At 37.1% G+C, this 22409-nt stretch overlaps 1 protein-coding gene across 6 annotated transcripts in view; it reads left to right on the forward strand.

Moving 5' to 3' along the window:
- The window catches only part of LOC114052343 (contactin-associated protein-like 4), a 587798-nt gene that overhangs the window by 354648 nt on the left and 210741 nt on the right, over positions 1 to 22409 (forward strand). For all 6 annotated transcript variants that reach the window (XM_027874897.1, XM_027874896.1, XM_027874899.1 and 3 more), the window contains one exon: positions 9784 to 9931. In XM_027874897.1, coding sequence (XP_027730698.1) covers positions 9784 to 9931 — 148 coding nt within the window. The remainder of the gene's footprint in view (positions 1 to 9783; positions 9932 to 22409) is intronic.

The raw sequence follows: 22409 nt of genomic DNA on the forward strand, positions 1-22409 counted from the left end.
TCAATTTTTTGCTGAATCACTGGAGAAAAATCAAGGGGCAACATAGGGAGAGTATAAAGTATTCAGTCATTACTGTACCCTTGGATTTTTCTTTAGAAACTGCTTCTTCCAAGACCATGACTTTCCTGTTATTTGATTCCCCTGTTTCCAGAATGCATTTCCTATTACGACAACAGGGAATACTCTGCTCAGATCTGTAAGCCCATAGTGTCTATCACAATGCTTTTGTATATTGGGTCAATCTGTCAAGGACATGTGATTTTGACACAGTGTGAGAACTCACTGTAGCAACCCAGATCAATAACTGTTATTATAATCTTAGTGTTGCTAATGAGTCTTACAGGTTCAGAGAGGTTGTTAACTCACTCATGGTCACATAGTAGAAGAGAAGATCTGAGTTCAAGTTTTCTTGATTCTAGCATTATTCTCATTACATTATGTTGCATACAATACCATACAACTGGTTGTTTCCTTCTTTGTACTTATATTCCTAGCACTTATTATAGTACATATGTGACTTACAGTAGGCATTAAAAAAAAAACTTGACTAACATGTTTTGTTCAAACTACAAAAAAGCAAAAACAAAAACAAACTATATATTGATTAAGTCTACTGTGTGCCAGGCAGTGTGCTAGATAAGGGGGGCTACAAACAATAGAAATTCTATTCTCTCAAGGGGCTTATATCCAAATGGTGGTAAAAATGATGTGCACATATAACCATGGTGAAAGGGCATGTGGTTTTTGTACATATGTTAATAAGGTAGAAAAAAGGAATATGAGTTCAAAAGAGAGAAATAGTCAAAATGCTTTGAGAAATTGGAGAAAAAGTAGATTACTTTCATCTTCAGAAAGGCTTAAATGGAGTAGGGAACACTTCAATATGCCTTAAGTACCTGAGAGCTTTCTATAGGTCACTTTGGGTGAGAGGCGGGAGGGCATAAGCAAAGACAGACAGTTAGGAGCTCACAGAATGAGAAAGGGGGATAGAACCCAGTTTTTCTGGAATAGAGAAAACCTAAAGAGAGATAACATCAGCTAAGAATGTAATGTCACTTGGAACCAAAGTATGGATAGTCTTAAATACTAGAATCAGTTTTTACTTAATAAATTAATAAATCCACAAGAATTTATTAAGCTCTTAGATGCCAGGCATTGTGCTAGGCAATGGGAAAATAAAAATAATAATAAAATATTTATATAGTGATATGAAGTTTACAAAGCACCTTACATATGTTATCTCATTTGTTACTCAAAACAGCTCTGGAAGGTAGGTGCTATCATTATCCCCATTTACAGATGAGGAAACTGAATCTGACAGATTGTAAATTTCTGCAGCAGGATTTGAACTCATGTTCTCTTGACTCCAAATTTAACACTATGCACTATGCCACCTAGTGGTTACAATGCAAAAAATGGAGCAATGCCTATTCTCGAGGAAGTTCCATTTTCACTTAGGCTAGAAAAGATTATATATGTGTGTGTGTGTGTGTGTATATATATATAATATATATATGTGTGTGTGTGTGTGTGTGTGTATACACACATACACTGCACACATGAGAGAGGGAGGGAGAGACAGAGAGAATGAATAAAGACAAAGTAAGTACAAGATAGTTTGAAAGGGAGGGTGCTAGGACTTGAGGATAAGAGGGAGGCTGTCAGGAAAGGTTTCATGTAGAAAATGATGCTTGAGCTATGTCTTGAAGGAAGAAAAAGATTATATAAAACGTACTTGAGGAGGGTGTCAATTCCATCCATGGAGATGGCCAGAGCTGAGGTGCAGAGATAGGAGATGGCGTATTGTCAGGGGAAAAATATAAACAAGACTGGTTTACATGGAGCAGATTGTGGGAGATGTAATTTCCAATGAGGCTAGATAAGTTTGGACTAGATTAGCTTTAAAAGCTAAACAGAGAAGTTTATATTGTATCCTAGAGGCAATTGGGAGCTATAGGTGTTTATAAAGTAGATGAGTGAAAGAATCAGATCAGCACTTAAAGAAAATCACATTGGCAACATTATATAAGGTGTCGCTAGAGTGGTGAAAATTTTGAGGCAGGGAAACCAATTAGGAGGTCTTTGACATAATCTAGATGAGAGGTAATGAGGACCGAGCTGAAGGAGCAGCTCCATTCAGTGTAGCAGAGAGACTTTACATCAAATGGCTCTAATTTTCTCAGTACAAATAAGGGGTAAGGGCCTCATCAGAGAGACGGGGAGGAAGAAGTCAAGGAAGCTTTAGGAGATGACGGAAGGCTTGCAAATAGCTTTTTTGGAGAAAAATTGTGGAGGAATAAAAAAGATTTCTTTGCTGCAGAGAGGGTCCTTTATACGTTATAAATGTCCAATGTACCCAGTTATCATGGTACGGATGGCAAAGAGTAAGAGCAAGAAATTATTTATTTCAGCTTTGTTCATATACTAGATAGTACACAAGGGAAACCACTAATGGATTTTGGGGAAAAGCATGACAGGATCCTAGTGAGGCATTAGGAATATTCCTCAGGCAGTTGTGTTAGGGATCAAAAAAAGCGTAAACTGAAGCCACAAATTCCACTTAGGAGGCTACGACAATTGGCTAGGGGAGAAGAGGTGTCATCTTTTAACATAAAAGAACAACTAAACCAGATACTTCAGACAATATTCTTTCCTGAAACATCTTTTTATGAAAGAAAAATAAATCAACATAGTGAGTTGAGAGAAATCTCCTGGACAATCACGATATGGTTAAAATCTTGACATATTACTAATTCAAATTTAATCTATCATTTTTGTGACTATGTAACCTTATCACTATGCTTCAGTTCACAAACATATTTCAGGGAAGATATTTTCATCAAACATTTAAATCCAAAGCACTGCCGTAATGAAAATCTGGTTGTCTTTAGATGCTTTCAAAATAATAAAATTCACATGAGAAAAATAAAACAGAAAAAAATCATTTTTTAGTTATGTGTATGAGTAATAATAGATGATCTTATTTCTTATGCAAATATCAAATTCATTATAGATAGGATTATAGTGAAAAGGAACTTTTAGGCCTTCTAGTTCCTCTCCCACATTTTACAAATGAGGAACTGAGGCCTAAGGTCATGTTGATAGTAAGTGACAGAATTGGAACTTAAATCTACATTGTTTGACTCCAAATGAAGTGTTCTTCTAGCTATGGCACACTGGTAAACAGTTTTTCATACTTAGTTTTATGCTTCTTAAAAGAAAGTGCTGGACAGAGCCAGTCTCATAGTCAGGAAAATTTACTAGGTTCAAGATCTGGACTTCAGTTTGGTCTCTGACACATACTAACTGGTCAATCTGGGGCGCTCAGTACAACAGATGACTCTAATTCTATAAATTGTAGAGGGATCATCCTCTTTGTGAATTCCCTATACGAATAAAATCTCTGAACTAGTCTAAAACAATATTTCATTAGAAGCTGGCAGTCCTGTATATGATAAAAGCCAGTATATAGTGATTTAGGGTTTTCAAAGTACTTTACATGTATTATGTCATTTGATCCTTACAACAACCCTCAAAGGTAGATGCTGTTATTATCCTCAGTTTACAGATGAGGAAACTGAGGCTCACGGAGGTTAAGTGATTTATTTAGGGTCATAGAAAAGGTTAGTGTCTGAAGTAGGATTTAACCACTGATTTTCCTGACTCCAGGTCCTGCACTCTACCCATTATACTACCTGGTTGCATAGATTCAAAATTTAGGACCATGGCTGCTTCATGTCTCTACTTTAATAATTAATAATGCTTCTGTCCATTAAGTTACTGTTGGAACAGTATTTCAGAAATGCAGAATCTTAGAGTAGGAAGGGACTTTTCAATGATCTTTTCACCTTTCACTGTATGGTTTTCAAGTTAAAAAATGGTAGCCTAATAATGTGGCTCCAAGGACTGAACATTATACCTAGAATGTATGTGTGCCCAAGACAGAGTGTAGTGGGATATGTATCATTACCTTCATCCTGAACTATGACTCTCTCAATGTAGCCTGGGAGACTATTAGATTTTTCTGGCAACCTTAAGCCAGACTGACATGATTCGTAATGAACTTTCACTCCTTTACTGATACCTATTTCTCCAGTAATTCTGGTTCAGTACCTACTGATGTACACTGTCAATAAATTGTGGATTCGATATAACATTTTCCAATATTGTGAGTGAACAGAACTGAGCTATTCACAATTTCTTACTAGATTTTCCAGTTCCCCAAAGCAAACTTTCAGAGAAAAAGAACCAATGAAGTCCATGTCCTTATGTCAATACATTTTAGCTAAGTGAGGCAAGTGCAGCTGGGTTGCTCAGTAGATAGAGTGTTGGGCCTGGAGTTAAGAACACTCATTTTCCTGAGTTCAAATGTGGCGATCCTGGACAAGTCATTTAACCCTATTTACCTCAGTTCCTCATCCATAAAATGAGCCGGAGAAGGAAATGGCAAACCACTTCAGTATATTTGCCCAGAAAACCCAGAATGAAGTCATAAGGAGTTGGACGTGACTAAAATGACTGAACCATAAGGCAAGTACGTCCACTTCACACATTATAACATATTCCCTAAACCTAATATCTAGGAAAAGTATATGTGGCATAATAGAAAGAACACTGATTCTGGGGTCAGAAGATATGTATTTGAATTCTAGCTCTACTATTTATTACCTGTTTGGTGTTTGTGAAATAATTTAACCTTTCTGAGACTCAGTTTCCTCATCTGTAAAATGGAGATACTGGTACCTACCTCATAGGGTTGGCATAAAGTCAAAGGAGATAATGTTTATAAAGCTCTTTGCAAACATTTTTGTTGTTCACTCATGGCTGATTCTTTGTGACCCTATGGATTATAACACACCGGGCTTGTCTAATCTTCACTGTCTCTCCAAGTCTGACCAAGTCCATGTTTGTTGTTTCCATGATAGTATCTATATATCTCATCCTCTGCCATAGCCTTTTTTTAAAAAATTAATTTATTTTTAGTTTTCAACATTCACTTCCACAAGATTTTGAGTTCCAAATTTTCTACCTATCTTGTCCCTCCCCCCACCCCAAGACAGCATGCATTCTGAATACCTATTCCCCTAATTTGCCCTCCCTTCTATCACCCCCTCTTCTCTTATCCCTCTCCCCTTCTACTTTCCTGTAGGGCAGAATAGATTTCTACAGCCTATTGCTATATATCTTATTTCCCAGTTGCATGTGAAAACAATTTTTGACATTTGTTTTTAAAACTTTGGGTTCCAAATTTTCTTCCTTCCTTGCTCCCCACCCACCCTCATTGAGAAGGCAAGCAACTTGTTATAGGTTACACATGTGTATTCATGCAAAAAATTTCCATAGTAGTCATGTTGTGGAAAACTAACTATATTTCCCTTCATCCTATCCCACCCTCCGTTTATTTTATGCTCTTTTTTGACCCTGTCCCTCCTCAGAAGTGTTTGCTTCTGATTACCCCCTCCCCCAATCTGCCCTCCCTTCTATCATCCCCTCTTTCTTATGCCCTTCCCCTCTATTTTCCGGTAAGGTAAAATAGATTTCCATACCCAATTGAGAGTGTATGTTATTCTCTCCTTAAGGTAAATCTGATGAGAATGAGATTCACTCATTCCCTCTCACCTTGCCCCACTTCCGCTTCACTGTAGAAGCCTTTTCTTGTCTGTTTTATGTGAGATAATTTACCCCATTCTACCTCTCCCTTTCTCCTTCTCCCAGTATAATCCTCTCTCACCCCATAATTTTATTCTCCAGATATCACTCCTTCATCTTCAACTCACCCTCTGCCCTCTATCTATCTATTAATCTATCTATCTATCTATCCATCATGATAAATAGATCATCATGGCTTTCAGTTAGTCCTATAATTTTTAAATTATCTCTCCTGGACCTATTTTCCAGGTCGGTTGTTTTTCCAGTGAGATATTTCACAATGTCTTCTATTTTTTTTCATTCTTTTGGTTTTGTTTTATAATATCTTGATTTCTCATAAAGTCACTAGCTTCCAATTGCTCCATTCTAATTTTTTTTTTGGCAATTGGGGTTAAGTGACTTGCCCAGGGTCACACAGCTAGTAAGTGTCAAGTGTTTGGTCTGAGGCCAGATTTGAACTCAGGTCCTACTGACTTCAGGACCAGTGTTCTATTCACTGAGTTACCTAGCTGCCCCTCCATTCTAATGTTTAAGGAAGTATTTTCTTTAGCGAGCTTTTGGACTTCTTTTCCATTTGGTCAATTCTGCTTTTTAAGGCATTCTTCTCCTCATTGATTTTTTTGGACCCCTTTTGCCATTTGGGTTAGGCTATTTTTTAAGGTGTTATTTGCTTCAGGTTTTTTTGGGTCTCTTTTAGCAAGCTGTTGACTTGTTTTTCATGATTTTCCTGCATCACTCTCATTTCTCTTCCCAATTTTTCCTCTACTTCTCTTACTTGCTTCTCAAAATCATTTTTGAGCTCTTCCATGGCCTGAGACTAATTGCTTTTTCTCTTGGAGACTGTGGATGTAGGAGCTTTGACTTTATTGTCTTCTTCTAGTTGTATGTTTTGATCTTGTTTGTCCCCAAAGAAAAATTCTCTGGCCTGACTTTTTTTGCATAGTTTGTTCATCATCCCAGCCAATTATTTGAGTTATAAACTAGTTGTTCAGGTAGGTGTCTTCTTCTAGTGTAGAGAATGTACTGTCCCGAGCTTCAGGGGTTTTGTGCAGCTGTTTTCATAGATACTTCTAGGGACCTGGAATTTTTCAGTTCTTCCAAGGTGGTATGATCAAGGGAGAGATGTTTACTCTTTACCTGGCCTGTACTCTGGTCCATGAGTGACCACAAGCACTCTTTTCTGCCTGAGAACTGTGAAGAGGATTCCCTTTCCCCTGCCAACATGAGCTCCACCATGCCAGCACTCCTCCTTGCTCCAGGATCACCACCTAGAACTGTGACCTGGATCCAAGCATGGGCAAAGCAAGAGAATCCTGCCCCAGCACCAGCAAAGAGATCCCTGCAATTCCCCTCTGATCAGCCACTCAGTTCCCTCTCCTTCTGTGGGCTGAAAGCTCTAAAAGCAGCTGCTCCAGGGCAGCGCCAGGACAGGGGCTGGGACCAAGCTTCTCACTCAATGTGATCACACACCTTTCCTGTTGACCTTCTAAGTTGCCTTTGGTGTATGTGGGTTGAGAGTTTGGAAACTGCTACAGCTGCCCATGATTAGATCCCCTGAGGCCTGCTCCAGGTTCTCTGAGGCGTGGTCTTTGCCTATGTGCCCATGCTAAACTGTTTTCCTCTCCCAGCCTGGACCGATAGACCTTTCCCATCAACCATCCAGGTTGTCTTGGGCAGGAAATTTGTTTCACTCTGTCTTTTTGTGGTTCTGCTGCTCTAGAATTTGTTTAGAGCCATTTTTTACAGGTATTTAGAGGGGTTTGGGGAAGAGTTCAAGCAAGTCTCTGCTTTTACTCTACCATCTTGGCTCCGTCCCTCCCCCCTCCCCCCTCCCCTGCTCTTTCCTTTTGCCTGCAATCTTTTCTAACACATGTAATTTATGTAACACCTTAATGTATCATAAATACATCTTATGATAGTTGTCATTATTAAAAAAGCACAATGGAATTCAGATGGAAATTTTTCTGGGACAAATTGCTATACTACTATTGTTCTTTTATATTCAGCATTTTGGGGAACTATTGCGCAGGCAGAAAATTTTTTTTATATAGTTGAATAGAAGTATTAGAATGTATGTCCATCTTTTATAAACATTCTTAGTACAACTCCAAGCATATACAGGACAATGGGAATGATATGTATCTTATCCTATTCCTATATGTTATGTGTCTTGTATGATTTTGATTTTTTCTACTAGGTATTTATAATTTGAAAACTTTTTACTCCACAAAATTGGAGATTTCGGTATGTTCTTATTTATTTCTTTGTATATATTTGTTTTCATGTTGTCTTTAGATTTGCATGTTGCCATTAGATTGTAAGGTCCTTCAGGACAAGGATTGTCTTTTGCCTTTTTTTTTATCTCTAGTGCTTAATGCAGTGCCTAGCACATAGTAGATGTTTAATAAATATTTATTGATTGATATTCTCAGGCTTTTTTTTTAATAATTGACGCCAGACAACTTTGGGTAGCTGTTAGGTTGTGATAGCAGTCTGGTTCTAGTACAGTTTATTTGTTTAATTCTCCAAGATGTTCTGTGGTTTGTATTGAGAGTATGAGGAGCTATGTTCTATGCATCCATGAAAGATAGTAAGCTTCTCATATATAATTCCAGCCATCAGTTTATGTCTTGCGAGATCTTCAGTAGCTCCTCAATTTTTGCAGCTTGCAGTGATGTGTTACGTATTTCCTACCATTTCCTTTAATTATTTACATTGATTTGCATCTTCATTAGTATTGTTATTATTATCATTGTCATCATCAACTTATCACCTTTTACAACATAGAAGTACTTCTGGGACAAGTTGTTATCCTGTTTAGTTTTCTTCTGTTTAACGTTCTACTGACTATTCTATGGGTCAATAAAATTGCTACTTTTTGTAGTTGAATAAAAGTGCCTGGGTATAAATGTATTTATTCTGTATTGGTTCAGTGAGAGTGAGTACATGTAGAGAAATGGAAGCAGGAAGGCCAGCTCTCTGCATATCCCATGGGATGATATCCCATGTCCCATGTGCTCATTCTTTCCTGAATAAAGATTACTGAATAGCAATCTCTAGAATCATTGACTCCTCCTACTTAGCAATCAACAAGGGGATTATAGATCTTTCAGGGTGTGGTTTGTTCAGCAGCACTTAGGATTTATCCTCTTCAGAGTGCCACCTTTGCAATAATTAGAACTGTCTAAAAGTAGAATGGGATACTTCAGGAGGGCAAACTGGTGGAAGAGGATAGAGTGCTGGATTTGGATTCAGGAAGACCTAGTTCAAATCTACCACCTCAGACTACCATGAGTTGTGGGATCCTGGGCAAGTCACTTAACCTCTGTTGGCCTTAACTATAAAATGGGGATGATAACAGCACCTACTTTGCAGTTTATTGTGAAGATCAAATGAAATAATATTTGTAAAAATCACTTAGTGTAGTGCTTGGCATGTAGTAGGCTCTATATAAATGTTTATTCCTCCTTCCTTTTCCCTCTCCCTAGTCCACTCTCTTTCACTGGAGCTTTTCCAACAAAGGTGAGGTGACCACTTGTCAGGACATTATGCAGCAAATTCCCATTTAGGTTTGGGTCAGATTATATGACCCAAAGTCCTTTTCTACTCTGATGTTATTGAATTCTAGATTTCTCACTTTGTTTACCTAATCTTGGATATTAAGATGATATTAATTATTTGGAGCCAAATTACAATTTATTCTTGAGTTCTTTTATAAAACAAAAGGTTTTTTCCCCCAATGTTTTCTGCCTGATTACTGTCAGGGTGCTTGTAATTTATACATGTGTTTTCCCTACTTAGCGATGAGGAAAGGATATTTTCAAGGTGAGTACTTTATAAAAGTTATAGCTACTTTAAACTGAGTAAACCATCGTTCAGAACCAGTGTAATGGTTCTGTTGAAATTTAAACTACCCTAAAGATATAAGGGAAATCTCCCACAATAGTAACTAATCCATGGTTGGAGAAGAGGTTTTCATATCATTGTTAAAGATTAGTATAGTTCCCCTCCCCCATAGGGAAAACAGGACATTTAAATTAAGAAAACAAGCTAGACAATATTCATTGGCATAGGGGGAGCAAGATGAAAGCAATTGTTTATGGATATATTGATTTTTTTTTCATTTTCTTCTAGGGTTTTTCAGGAAACACAAACGCAGACAGCGTTGTGTACTATAAACTCCAACATTCCATCAAAGCTAGGTTTCTACGCTTCATCCCTCTGGACTGGAACCCTAATGGCAGGATTGGGATGCGGATTGAAGTATATGGTTGTTCATATAGTAAGTGTTTGCCTATTTGCCTATTTGCCTAAGTGAAATGTATGTCAATGTAGAATTTTTAAAAGGAATAACAACAACAACAACAACAACAACAACAAAACCTCAGCACCCAGCTATCTGAATGTCATTTTGCAACTACTTAAATAGGCCTGATTTTTATGCAAAGCCTTTTTTTCCCATATATAACAACATCACTTTTAGAGGCCTTTGCATTTTTAATTTGAAGATGAAGGTATTAAATATGTAGCCCTCTGTTCATTTAACCAAAAATGTTATCACTTGCTACATGCTAAACTTCAGGTATTTAACATTTGGTTTTGGTTTTGCCTTGTTTTCATATTGTATGTTATTAGCAGCCTCTACTTTTAGGACTCAGAGTTTAATAAGCAGAGAGGGGTTTCTACTTAGAAAATCCTACAAACTTCATGGCATCCTAATATAATTAAGCCATAGAAAACCAACCTCTGTAGCCAAAATAAGCATTTCTTCTTTTGATGAAATGGTAAACATCCCAAATCCAAGCATAAATTTTCAAAATAACTTTGTACAGAACATGAAATTTCTGTTAAAGGAATATTTAATGCATTTTTCTTAAGTCTGCGATACATAAATCTATTCTGAAATTTATAATTTACATGACTATACTTTTCTTAAATGAAGTAATTTGTATATTTTCAAAATGATTTTAATTTTAAAACCCTTCCATGCACATTATTCCAGAACCACTTTTATAATGTAGGAAAAATCAAGGGGTAATACAGTTCACTCACATGTTGAGAAATCAAAGTTAAATGACTAATTCAAGGTCACATAAAGCCAAGACTTGTATTCAAATTTCCTTTAAACTTAATATTCACTCTTATGATTCTACTCTCACAGAACTGAAGAATGTTAGAGTTGGAAGTAATCTTAGAGACCATTTAGTCCAACCCCCTTATTTCAGGTGACTTAACTCTGCTGGTCCCAAAATGGGTGATACTGCCCCCTGGGGGGCTTTAGTCCAATCCAGAGGGGATGTAGTAGCCTCGGTGCAATTGGGGAGGGGGCATTGTCAAGTCCTCCAACAGGTCTTAACAAGCAAGCATTTCCAGGCGAGCATGTAGTCCAGCTTGCGTCGGCTATGTGTGTGTAATGTCTTGTTTATAACACAATACTATATGGTTACATGATACAATATTGTGTCATTAAAATTTCAGTGAAGGAAAAATGCCACAAATTTACAATAAATTATTAAATTTAAGATGTGTTTTTTAAAAAATATTTTACATATTTTTTTTGAAATGATGAAAATTTTAAAAAAGTTGAAGGATTAAAGAAAGTAGATTTTTAGGAGAGTGTTGAATAATTTTTTTTTTTTTTTTTGGAAAAAGGTGGTAGGCCAAATATGTCTGGTAACCTCTGATATAACTGATGCATAGAGAAATGGTGATTTACCCAAAGTTCAACAGGTAGACAGTGTCAGAACCAGTAATAGAACAAAGGGCTCCTAAATTTCAGTCCATTTTTTTTTCCATTTAGTCATACTACCCCTTTCCCCTAGTTTGTCTTATCTGAGCAATCCAACATGATTTCAGTTCTTCTTAACTTTCCAACCTTTTAACCTTGACTTTCCCCCATTCAAATTTTACCAAATGCACCTGGCCTTTGTCCTGTTCCATCTGGATCCTGCTGCTTGATGAATGACATACAGAACCTGATAAACTGAGCCCTATTAATAATGTCTTAGTAAGTGGGTTACTGTGTTACTCCTTGCTGTTAGCATACTTATATTTAACAGAGATCTTCTAGAAATAATGCTTGACCCAAGGAATCACTTTCATAATATGAATGCCTATAAAGGGGCTTTTATTGTTATTGTTAGATGAGGCTTTTATCACTTTTCAGAGGAGACTTTGTAAATGGCCCCATGCTTTACTTGTGCGTAAAGCCAGCACTGAAAAGGATATGCATGAGCTCCATGTGCTATAGTGGACAAAGATATTTATTTGCTTATTCATTCATTCATTCATTCATTCAGAAAATCAAAATTTATTGAATATTTTCTATAAACTTTCTAGTCCTGAAAATGGTCTTAAAACAAAATACAAACAAACAAACAAACCCCAGAAAAAACACAACCTACTGCAGAACTTACAGGATACTGAGTGAGAAAAGATGTACATACAGAATGTCACAGAAACATTCAGGAACAGCATTGCAGAAGTGCTAACTACTGTGGTACAAGCTAAGTTTATGGTGCGGAGCAGGTGCTGAGTAGAATCAGTATAATCAGACTGAGGAGGACTTGTACAAGGGCAGCTTCCTGAGCCAGGTAAAATCTGACAGATGGAGTTTTAAATGTCATGTGCATAGCTTGTCCAAGAGGAGGTGAAAAAGGCATTTTAATTTAGGGACAATGACACAGGGCTCTGGACACAATAGGTGCTTAATAAATGTTTGTTGGGTTGCATATATGGAGATAAGCATGCAGTTATGTGGAAATAAGTGTATTAAACAATAAGACATTTCTTATATATAATTATATTCTACTCTGTGACTCCTAAAATAAAAGGCTTTACAGAAATAATTCATTTCAACTCAACCTGAAAAATTATCGGTTGTCCAGTACATACTACGTAAGACACTAGCAATACAATAATGAAAATCTGCACAATCCCTTCCCTCAGGGAGCTTAAGACGTAGGGTTAGAATTAAATCAAAAGTCTTTCTCCGGCAGTGCTTCCTTATTTCATCTGAGTAACACTATAAGCTTTATTTCCCTTCCTTAATCTATTTTCTTTTCTTCCTGTTTTTACTACCATCCATTTTTTCTTTTAAGATTTTTAAAATACTATGACATTTTTATAATTAAGAAAACATGCATATGTGCATATATAGAGATATGTATATCTCTTCTTATATCTATTTCCATACTAATACATATCAATATCTATATCATCTATCTGTATGTCTGTCTGTCTTTTTAAAACATTGGATTAGGAATCAGGAAACCTAGGTTATAGTCCCAGATAATCATGAAAGCTTAGAAAATTCATTCAACTTTTCTAAACCTCAGTTTGTGTGCTTTTTCATATGTAAAAGAATGGGATTAGAGAAAATGATCTCTAATGCTAGATCCAGAAATAACATTCTATGATAATTTTTTATCTTAGATTCATTTCCTTGTGTCTCTTCACGAGATCCATGAATATGCTTCAGTTCCATTATGCCCAGGATTCTTCATATTAAATGGACATTTTGATCCCCTACAATTTAGCTCCTACTTTTACCACTACTCAGGAAACAATTTTAAATTTATTAATGTAATAAAAATCAAACCTTCAGCTTAGTATGTATTCTAATTTTCCACTAACTTGGTGATCTTTCCACAAAGTTCTTACCTTAACTCAAGGAGATGGAACACAATATTTATGAGGTAAAAGTCATGGATTTGCTCCTCATAAGGGCCAGACAAAATTTCTCTATGCATAGGACCAGAATGTACAAATTATCTTCATCCAGTCATGTTGTAGATATATGGCATGAGTCAAGAATCTCAGAGCCAGAAAGGACCTTCTAGGTCATAGTTTAACCTTCTTATTTTAGAGATCTTATGAACTAAGGCCTGGAGAGAGGAAGTGAATTGACCAAGGTCACAAAACTAATGTTAGAGCTAGGACTAGATTTCTGGTTCAGTGCTCTAAGGAGGATCCCATGAAAGAATACAGATCTTTGTAAGAAAATCTACCACTTCTAATCTGAAAAGAAAAGAAAAAATCAGCAATGTCTTCTTTAATTGGTAATGATATCTTAAATATATCACTTCATAATTTAATTTATCAGAAAATTATAAATATAATCATTTATAGGCATTTCATTTATTTATTTTCCCCAATTGTTAGTTTTAAATCTGGAGCTCTTTTCTTGGTCTTCATCTTTCTTGACCTCTTTATAGTAGTGGTACTGTTGACTAGGCCTTCTTTCTAGCAACTCCCTATTGCCTCAGTTTTTTTTTTCTTTCTTTCTGTTTTTTTATTCTGAACCTAACAAATAAGAAATTAAACGAATATTTCCATACACATTGTAGAACAGAATGAGATTATACATGAAATTTCAAAATCTCTCTTATGTAGAATTTGCTTTTTAATAAGTATATGTTGATAATTTCAACATGTGACTTTCTAAGCTGTCCTTCTTGTACATAATTTCTTCTGACCTATTCTTTTCCAATTTTCAAGAGGGGATGGTGAAAATTATATCCCTAACATCCTTCCCCCATTGGCTATCCCTCTCAACTGAAAAAAAAAAGAAAAAATGCGTAATCAAGCTTAACAAATTCCCATATTGGCCATAACCAAAAATGTATTATGGATTTTCTACTTCCATGAAAGTCAAGATGCCCTTGTGACCAGGCATGCCATTGTGGCAAATCTAAAGCTAAGGAGAGTTGAATCCAACTGAGCCAATGCTGTACATAAAGCTCATTTTGTTATGTGTTATTTAACAGTGGTTGTGATGATTTGGAGTCATTGGCTCAGCAGGAAAGCTGACTACATCCCTCCTGAATGGGGCCCCCTGCATTGTGGGTGGAGGGACTCTTTTTCCCCAGTGTTTCTGTTCATGTACTTCCTTGGATAAGACTAAATTTCCTTAAACTTCTCTCTTAAAGATAGAAGAAGTTGCCCATGGCCAGCAGCACCACAGGCACTTAGAAAACTCCTAGAAGGGGAGATAGTGATTACAGTGGGGCAAGATGGTTTAATCCAGAACAATTTATACCAGATTAAGATCTTTTGAAGGGAAGTTGGGGACAGAATTAATAAATAGATGAAGAAAAATCTGTACATATAGTTTCCCTATAGTTTAACCAAACTTGATAAAATTATCTCCTACTATTCTTAAGCAGAAGATGGAGAGATGTGGATTAGAGCCAGCCTTGGGTGCTGCCTTTTCACAGAGTCCAAGTTTTACAGAACAAATCCTTTTATTAAGGAGATTTGTTCTGTGAAGTTTGGTTTCAAAGAGCTGCACTCGAGGGCCTAGAGGGCTACGTGTGGCCTTGAGGCTGCAGATTCCATACCCCTGGATTAGATAATAGTATAATCATAATAATTTAGAACTAGTTGAATGGTTGGATTTAAAGAGTTGATGTTTATTGTTCAGTGTCAATGTTGCAACAGGCCTGAAGTGGAGTACCCCAAGAATTTGTTCTTGGCCCTATGCTATTATAATTTTTTTTTTGTCAATAACTTGTATAAAGTATAGATGGTAAGCTCATCAGATTTACATACAATACACAGCTGGGATAGATAGTAACACAGTGGTTGGCAGAGTTAGGATCCCAAAGATTTTGACTAGTTAGAGCATTTGGCATAATCTACTAAGATTAAATTCCATAAGGATAAATATAAAGCTTTGCATTTCAGCACAAAAATTAACTCTAAAAACATAAAATTGAGGGAGGCATGGATAGAAGCTGTTGTCCTGGAAAAAAGCTGGGGGTTTTAGTGGACTACAAACTCAATGTGAGTCAGTAATGTGATGTATTAGCCCAAAATGCTAATATGATCTTGGACTGACTTAAGAGGAGCATTGCTTCCAGGACAAAAAAAAAAATGATAGTCTTACTCTACTCCACCCTTATCAGACCACATCTGTACTATTGTTTTTAGTATTATCAGTTTAGAAAGAACATTAATAAGCTGGAGAGTGTCCAAAGGAGGCTAACCAAGATGGTAAAGGGGCCTTAAGATCATGACATGAGGATTAGTTGAAAGAACATGAGAAAAAACTCAGGGAGGATATGAGAACTATGTTCAAGTACTGGAAGGGCCATCATGTGGAGGAGGAATTATATTTCTTCTGTTTGGGCTGAGAGGACTGCTCCAAGAGCAATAAGTAGAAATTTCAGACAGGTCAACTTAAATTTGATGTAAGAAAAAATTTGCCAACAATTAGAACTTTCCTAAAGTGGATTGACTTGCATTGATAGGTGGTAGGTCTCACCATCTTGAGGGGCTAATGAATAACCAGTTATTGGGTATTTTATAGTTGAGATTTGTTTCATTAATGGGCTGGTATAGTTGACCGCTGAGGCTTTTTCCATCTCTCCAATGTTGTGATCCTGTGAGTCTTAACCAAATCTCAGGCTCCTTTATACCGCTGCTTAGCTCATTCTTTTCTCAAAGGAATATATTTCAGTCTAGATTCATGTAACTTAATCTTTTCCCTGTATTGGGGGAATTATAATGCTGCTTATCAATAAAATATTTTTGATTTTTCTTTAGTCTCTAGTTAGGATTACAATCGCATGCTTCAGTTATTTGGAAAACGAATTCACTTCTCTGTGTCTTTGGCTCCCAAGGTAACGAAAGTCTCTCACTGTCCTATTTCTTCTAATCCTCTCAAGGACACAACCACATAAAATTGAATATTATCTTAGGGAATACAGTTTGTTTGTTTTTGAGAAGAGTGGGCCAACACAGAAAGTTAATATCCTCTACTCAGCACAGCAACAGCCTTTCTTCTTCCATAGTGGTCAGCTATAACCCTCAACTCTCCAGCAACCATGTCAAAGGGACCCACAGTTGGCACTGATTTTGGTACCATTTATTCCTATGTGGGAATCTTCCAGCATAGGAAAGTGGGGATCATTGCTAATGATGAAGGAAACAGAACCAGCCCAAATTATTTCACCTTCACCAACACAGAATGTTTAATTGGTGATGATGCAAAGAATCAAGTTGCAATGAATTCTACCAACATAGTTGTTTTGTTTCGTTTTGTTTTTTTGGACTTTTTTGGTTAGGCAATTGGGGTTAAGTGACTTGCCCAGGGTCACACAGCTAGTAAGTGTCAAGTGTCTTGTGTGAGGCTGGATTTGAACTCAGGTCCTCCTGACTCCAGGGCCAGTGCCACCTAGCTGCCCCAACCAACACAGTTTTTGATGCCTAACATCTGATTAGCCTTAGATTTGATGATGCAGTTGTACAGTTAAACATGAAGCATTGGCCATTCATGGTGGTAAATGATGCAACAGGCCTAAAGTGCAAGTAGAATACAAAGGGGAGACCAAAGTTTCTATCCAGAAGAAGTATCTTCTATGGTCTTGACCAAGCTGAAAGAAATTGCTGAAGCTTACCGTGGGAAGACTGTCACAAATGCTGTGGTCATAGTACTAACCTATTTCAATGATTCCCAACATCAGGCCACTAAAGATGCTGCAACTATCACTGGTCTCAATGTGATCCAATCAGCAATGAGCCAACTGCTGCTTCTGTTGCTTATGGCTTGGTCAGAAAGCTTGGTGCTGAGAGAAATGTGTTGATCTTTGATCTTAGAGGTGGTTCTTTCCATGTCTCCATTCTTACCATTGAAGATGGCGTCTTTGAGGTCAAGTCCACAACTTGGGGACACCCACTTGGGTGGAGAAGACTTTGACCACCATATGGTCAACCATTTCATTGCTGAGTAAAGTGTACCCTGTCTTCCAGTACCCAGACCAGCATTGAGATTGGCTTTCTGTATGAAGGTATCAAGGTCTGTACCTTGATTACCCAAGCTCATTTTGAAGAGCTGAATGCTGATGTCTTCCATGGCACACTGGACCCTATGGAAAAGGCCTTAAGAGATGCCAGGTTAGATAAAGCACAGATTCATGATCGTCCTGGTGGTTGGTTCCACTTGCATCCCCCAGATCCTCCAAATCCAGAAGCTTCTGCAAGACTTCTTTAATGGCAAGGAGCTCAACAAAAGTATCAGTCCTGATGAGGCTGTTGCTTATGGTAAAGCTATCCTGGCTGCCGTATTGTCTGGAAATAAATCTGAGAATGTGCAGGACTTGCTGCTGTTGGATGTCACTCTTTTTTTCCCTTGGAATTAAAATTGCTGGTCGAGTTATGACAGTTCTGATCAAACTTAATGCCACCATCCCCACCAAGCAGACACAGACCTTTACTACCTATTTGGACAACCAACCTGGTATGCATATTCTGGTTTATGAAGGTAAGAAAGCAATGACAAAGGACAACAACCTGCTTGGCAAGTTTGAGCTCACAGGAATCCCCCCAGCACCCAAAGGTGTTCCTCAAATTGAAGTAGATTTGACATTGATGCAAATGGGATCCTCAGTGTTTCTGCTATGGAGAAGAGCACAGGCAAGGAGAACAAGATCACCATCATTAATGACAAAGGTCGTCTGAGCAAAGACATTGAGTGTATTATCCAGGAGGCTGAGAAATACAAGGCTGAGGATGAGAAGCAGAGAGACAAGGTGTCTTACAAGAATTCTCTTGAATCTTATGCTTTCAAGATGAAGGCTACCATACAGGATGAAAAATTGCAGAGCAAAATTGGTGAGGACAAACAGAAGATCCTTGACAAATGTAATGAAGTAATCAACTGGCTGGATAAGAACCAGACTGCTGAGAAGGAAGAATTTGAGCATCAGCAGAAAGAACTGGAGAAGGTCTGCAACTCCATCATTACTAAGCTGTACCAGAGTACAGGGAGCATGCCAGGAGACATGCCTGGTGGGTTGCCAGGGGTGGAAGCAGCCCCATCTGAAGGTGCTTCGTCTGGACCCACCATTGAAGAGGTCAAATAAATGCACCAGAAGAAGGAGCATTCCACACAACTTTCCAAAAATTGAGGACTCAGATTTGTAAACAAGACAATAGCAGTTTAAAAGTAACATTTAAGCAGCTGTGTAAACCTATTCATTCTGAATACTCAGATGTGTGCAGAGGGAGAGAAGTGAATAACATTGAACTTTCTTAATACTGTAAAAAAGTGGAGGGGCAGTTAGGTGGTGCAGTGGATATAGCACCGGCCCTGGAGTAGGGAGGACCTAAGTTCAAATGCGGCCTCAGACACTTAACACTTACTAACTGTGTGACCCTGGGTAAGTCACTTACCCCCATTGCCTAGTGAAAAAAAAAAAAAGGGAAATGCAATTCTTGTCCTGGAGAATAAAATCTATTTAAAATTTGCACCATTAAAAAAAAAAGGTAATATCTTTTTTTTTTTTGATAAAGAACTACAAATGAGTTCAGTGACAAAGGTGGGAACAAAGTAGTAGGACTTTCACCATCATTGTTCTCTGAAAGATGGAACAGTTTCATTTTCTCTTTTGTCTTGGCATTCTCTTCTGTTCAGGTTGTTGCTCATGACATTAATCACGGTATGTCCTATACCATGCACATGGCACATTTTTCATTTCTCCTTAGATTTCAGCTCCTCTCTTGTAATAATAAACAGCATTTATATATCTCTTTAAAGTTTGCAAAGCGATTAACCTGCATTATCTCTTTTAATTCTTATAACAATACAGCAAGGTAGGTGCTAGTATTATCCTCATTTTATTGATGAGAAAATTGAGGCTAAAACAAGTTAAATTACTTGCCCAGTTCACATAGCTAATAAGCATCTAAGTCAGGATTTGAACTCAGGCATACCTGACTATAAGTACTACATTTTAGGAACTGTACCACCTATCTTCCTCATATGAGATGAAGAGACTTTCTGCTTATTTACATACGAACTAGTCCCTTGTCTCTCAGTGGCTCCCAGAGACAGAAATTAGGGACTCAATATTTACTAGCAAACATCAATTTCTAGTGCCTCCCTGGAATTAGACGGTCTGCAAGGGGGTCTCCTTCTAACACCTGTTGATGTTTTGAGTTGTGATATGTCTCTGCTTGAGAAGTAGATCAAGAATTTGTTAGATGAAGCAGGCTCTAATCTCTCAATTTCCTTATTGATCTCTGAACAAGGATCTTGCATTTAGAGTACCAAAACATAGGCAAATATTATAAATAGTCTAACACAGCTATGTGATTCTTAGTATTTTCTTCCCCCTTCTCTACCACCAGCCACTGACCTTTATCATCAAATTATTTAACTTTTGAATTAATTTAATGAGAAAAACTTTTGAATCTGCTTTCATAACAGTCTTTTTTGTTTTTGTTTTCGTTCTTTTGTGAGGCAATTGGGGTTAAGTGACTTGCCCAGGGTCACACAGCTAGTAAGTGTCAAGTGTTTGGTCTGAGGCCGGGTTTGAACTTAGGTCCTCCTGACTTCAGGGCCAGTGCTCTATCCTCTCTGCCGCCGAGCTGCTGCCCCATAATAGTCTTTAAAAAAAAAAAAAAGAATAGGTTATCATTTAATGGAACTTTTTTTTTCTTATACTCCTGCCTGAGGTTGGGAAGCATAGATTAAAAATTCCTTCCACAATCCCTCCTAGTCATCCTACCTAATGTTAACCAAGACATAACAGTAGCTAGCAGTAACAATCATAATGATAATTTGCCACAAAATTCATATGTGTAATAAGCGTTAGGTCATATTGACACTGTAGTTATTAACACTTATAGGCATTGCTTCCATCTTGCTCTCTACTTTAGTCCACCTAAAATAGTGCTATTAAAGTCATCCACTCTCCATTTATGTACATATTTCACTGGATGCCGTCATCTCTTTTATTGTGCCAAATGTAGATGTTTTATATCTTAACATCTTTTAAATTGCCTTGCTTTCTTTTATGCCACTCCATAAATGTCGAACAACTTCTTCCTGTTGATTTTTCAAGTGCCGGTTGAGTGCTTCCTCTGCATCTCTTTAAAACCCAATTCAGTGCTGTAGACTTCAAGCACCTACATTCTGCATCAGTGCTGCGGCTTTATTATAGTTGTTACAGAGAACCTTAGCATTGTCTTGATTTGATTTATATTTTCCTCTAATGAAGCCAAGACAAGCTTCTATTTATTTGTAAAACATAGATGTTATTATATGACAAAAAAAAGGAATGGTTATTTTTCCCAGTCTGATTTTATAAATATCCAGGAAAGATTCATTATGTATTCCATACCACCTCTCTTTTTATTTGATGTTCAATCTGGGATTATTCTCTCTCTCTCTCTCTCTCTCTCTCTCTCTCTCTCTCTCTCTCTCCCTCCTCCCTCCCTCCCTCTGTCTCTCTCTTTTAGAAGGACATATTTCTATTTAAATATTTGGAGGCATGCCAAGGGAATTAATAGAATAGATCACTGTCCTTCTCGCTAAGATCTCATTTGTCACCTCTCAAATTAAAGTTAATTCTCTATTATTCAGATGTTCTTTACTGAGGTCAGTAGTTTTCTTTTTTTCTGAATTTTTTTTTTAGCATTTTCTTTTTACTGTGACTTTTTGAAAAACATCAACCAACATAAGCATTTCAGAATACAAAGAACAAATAAAGAGGATTTTATTAAAAAAAAAAGACAACAACAACAAACCCCTGAGCTTCTATTACATTAAATGTGTTTTTGAGTGTGTATTAAGTTTACAAAATAGTAATAAAATTGCCCTATTTATCTGAAGTTCTCTCTTCTATGCATTATTTTAATGCTTTGTGGACAGATTTTTCTTCCTTTTTTTTTTTTTTTTGCATCAGTCTCACTACCCACCAGCTCTCTGTCACAGCCTCCCAACCCCTGAAATAGAAGCCTTTCTTTATAATAGATAAATATAATCAAGAAAAAAGACACTTGCACATTTTCTGTCTGAAATATATATGGCTTATTCTATACTTTTGGTTCATTTCCTCTTTCTTAAGGGGTAGGAGGTGTGCTTCTTTAGTCTTCTGAAGGCATTGTATTGATCCTTATGTCTTTCAAAGTTGTTTTCCTTTAAGTTATTATACTCATTGTGTAAGTTGTTCTCTCTACTCACTTCACAACATATCATAGAAGTCTTCTGAGAGAATTGATTATTAATAACCCATGATTTGGGGAGATCTAGGGTGCCCATTTTTTCTATAGTCCTTATGTCAAAGTTCAGTTTCTTGAAGGACATTACTGATAATGAGATTAGATTAACTTTCTTAACAATCTTGTTCAGACCCCACCGAGGTGGGAAAGCCCACTGTGATCTGCTCAGGTTTGGGTGGAAATAAATTCTTTGAATAGACTGCCCAGAGCTGAAGGTAACTGAGAAGTAAATGACATAATCAAAGTTTATTAGAATAGGTCCAACCCCTCATTGTAATGTTCATTCTCTCATTAATTGTTAACCAATCAGAGTTGATTGCCACTCTCAGGAACACCCCTTTTCTAAGGGCATATAAGTTGTGAGCCAGCATTATGATTGTCTTTGGCATTCAAGAGTACCACTAACCTCTTTTAATTAAAATGCTATCATTATTAATAAAATGACCAATCATCCAGAAATTGTCTCTCAGACTTTGTAAATGCCACACACACTTCATAGATTCTTCTGGATGCTTTCCTTTCATCTTCTGAACTTGACCAAAAAGTTTGTTGTTACAGCAACAGAAGAAGGAACCCCCTTCCCTCCCCCAATCCTGTAATGAAAATTCTAGTAAGGTCATCTGGATGCTTTTATCATAACCTTGACAGGATGTCCTTTCCTAATCAAACTTAAAACTCTATACCTCTAGGATTAGGTGATTTTCTTTACTCTGAGGTACAGTGAACTGCTTCTGAGCTAAAGTACACTCACC

Source organism: Vombatus ursinus, unplaced genomic scaffold (genome assembly GCF_900497805.2).
Source record: "Vombatus ursinus unplaced genomic scaffold, bare-nosed wombat genome assembly UNPS02014807.1, whole genome shotgun sequence".
Lineage (NCBI taxonomy): Eukaryota > Metazoa > Chordata > Mammalia > Diprotodontia > Vombatidae > Vombatus > Vombatus ursinus.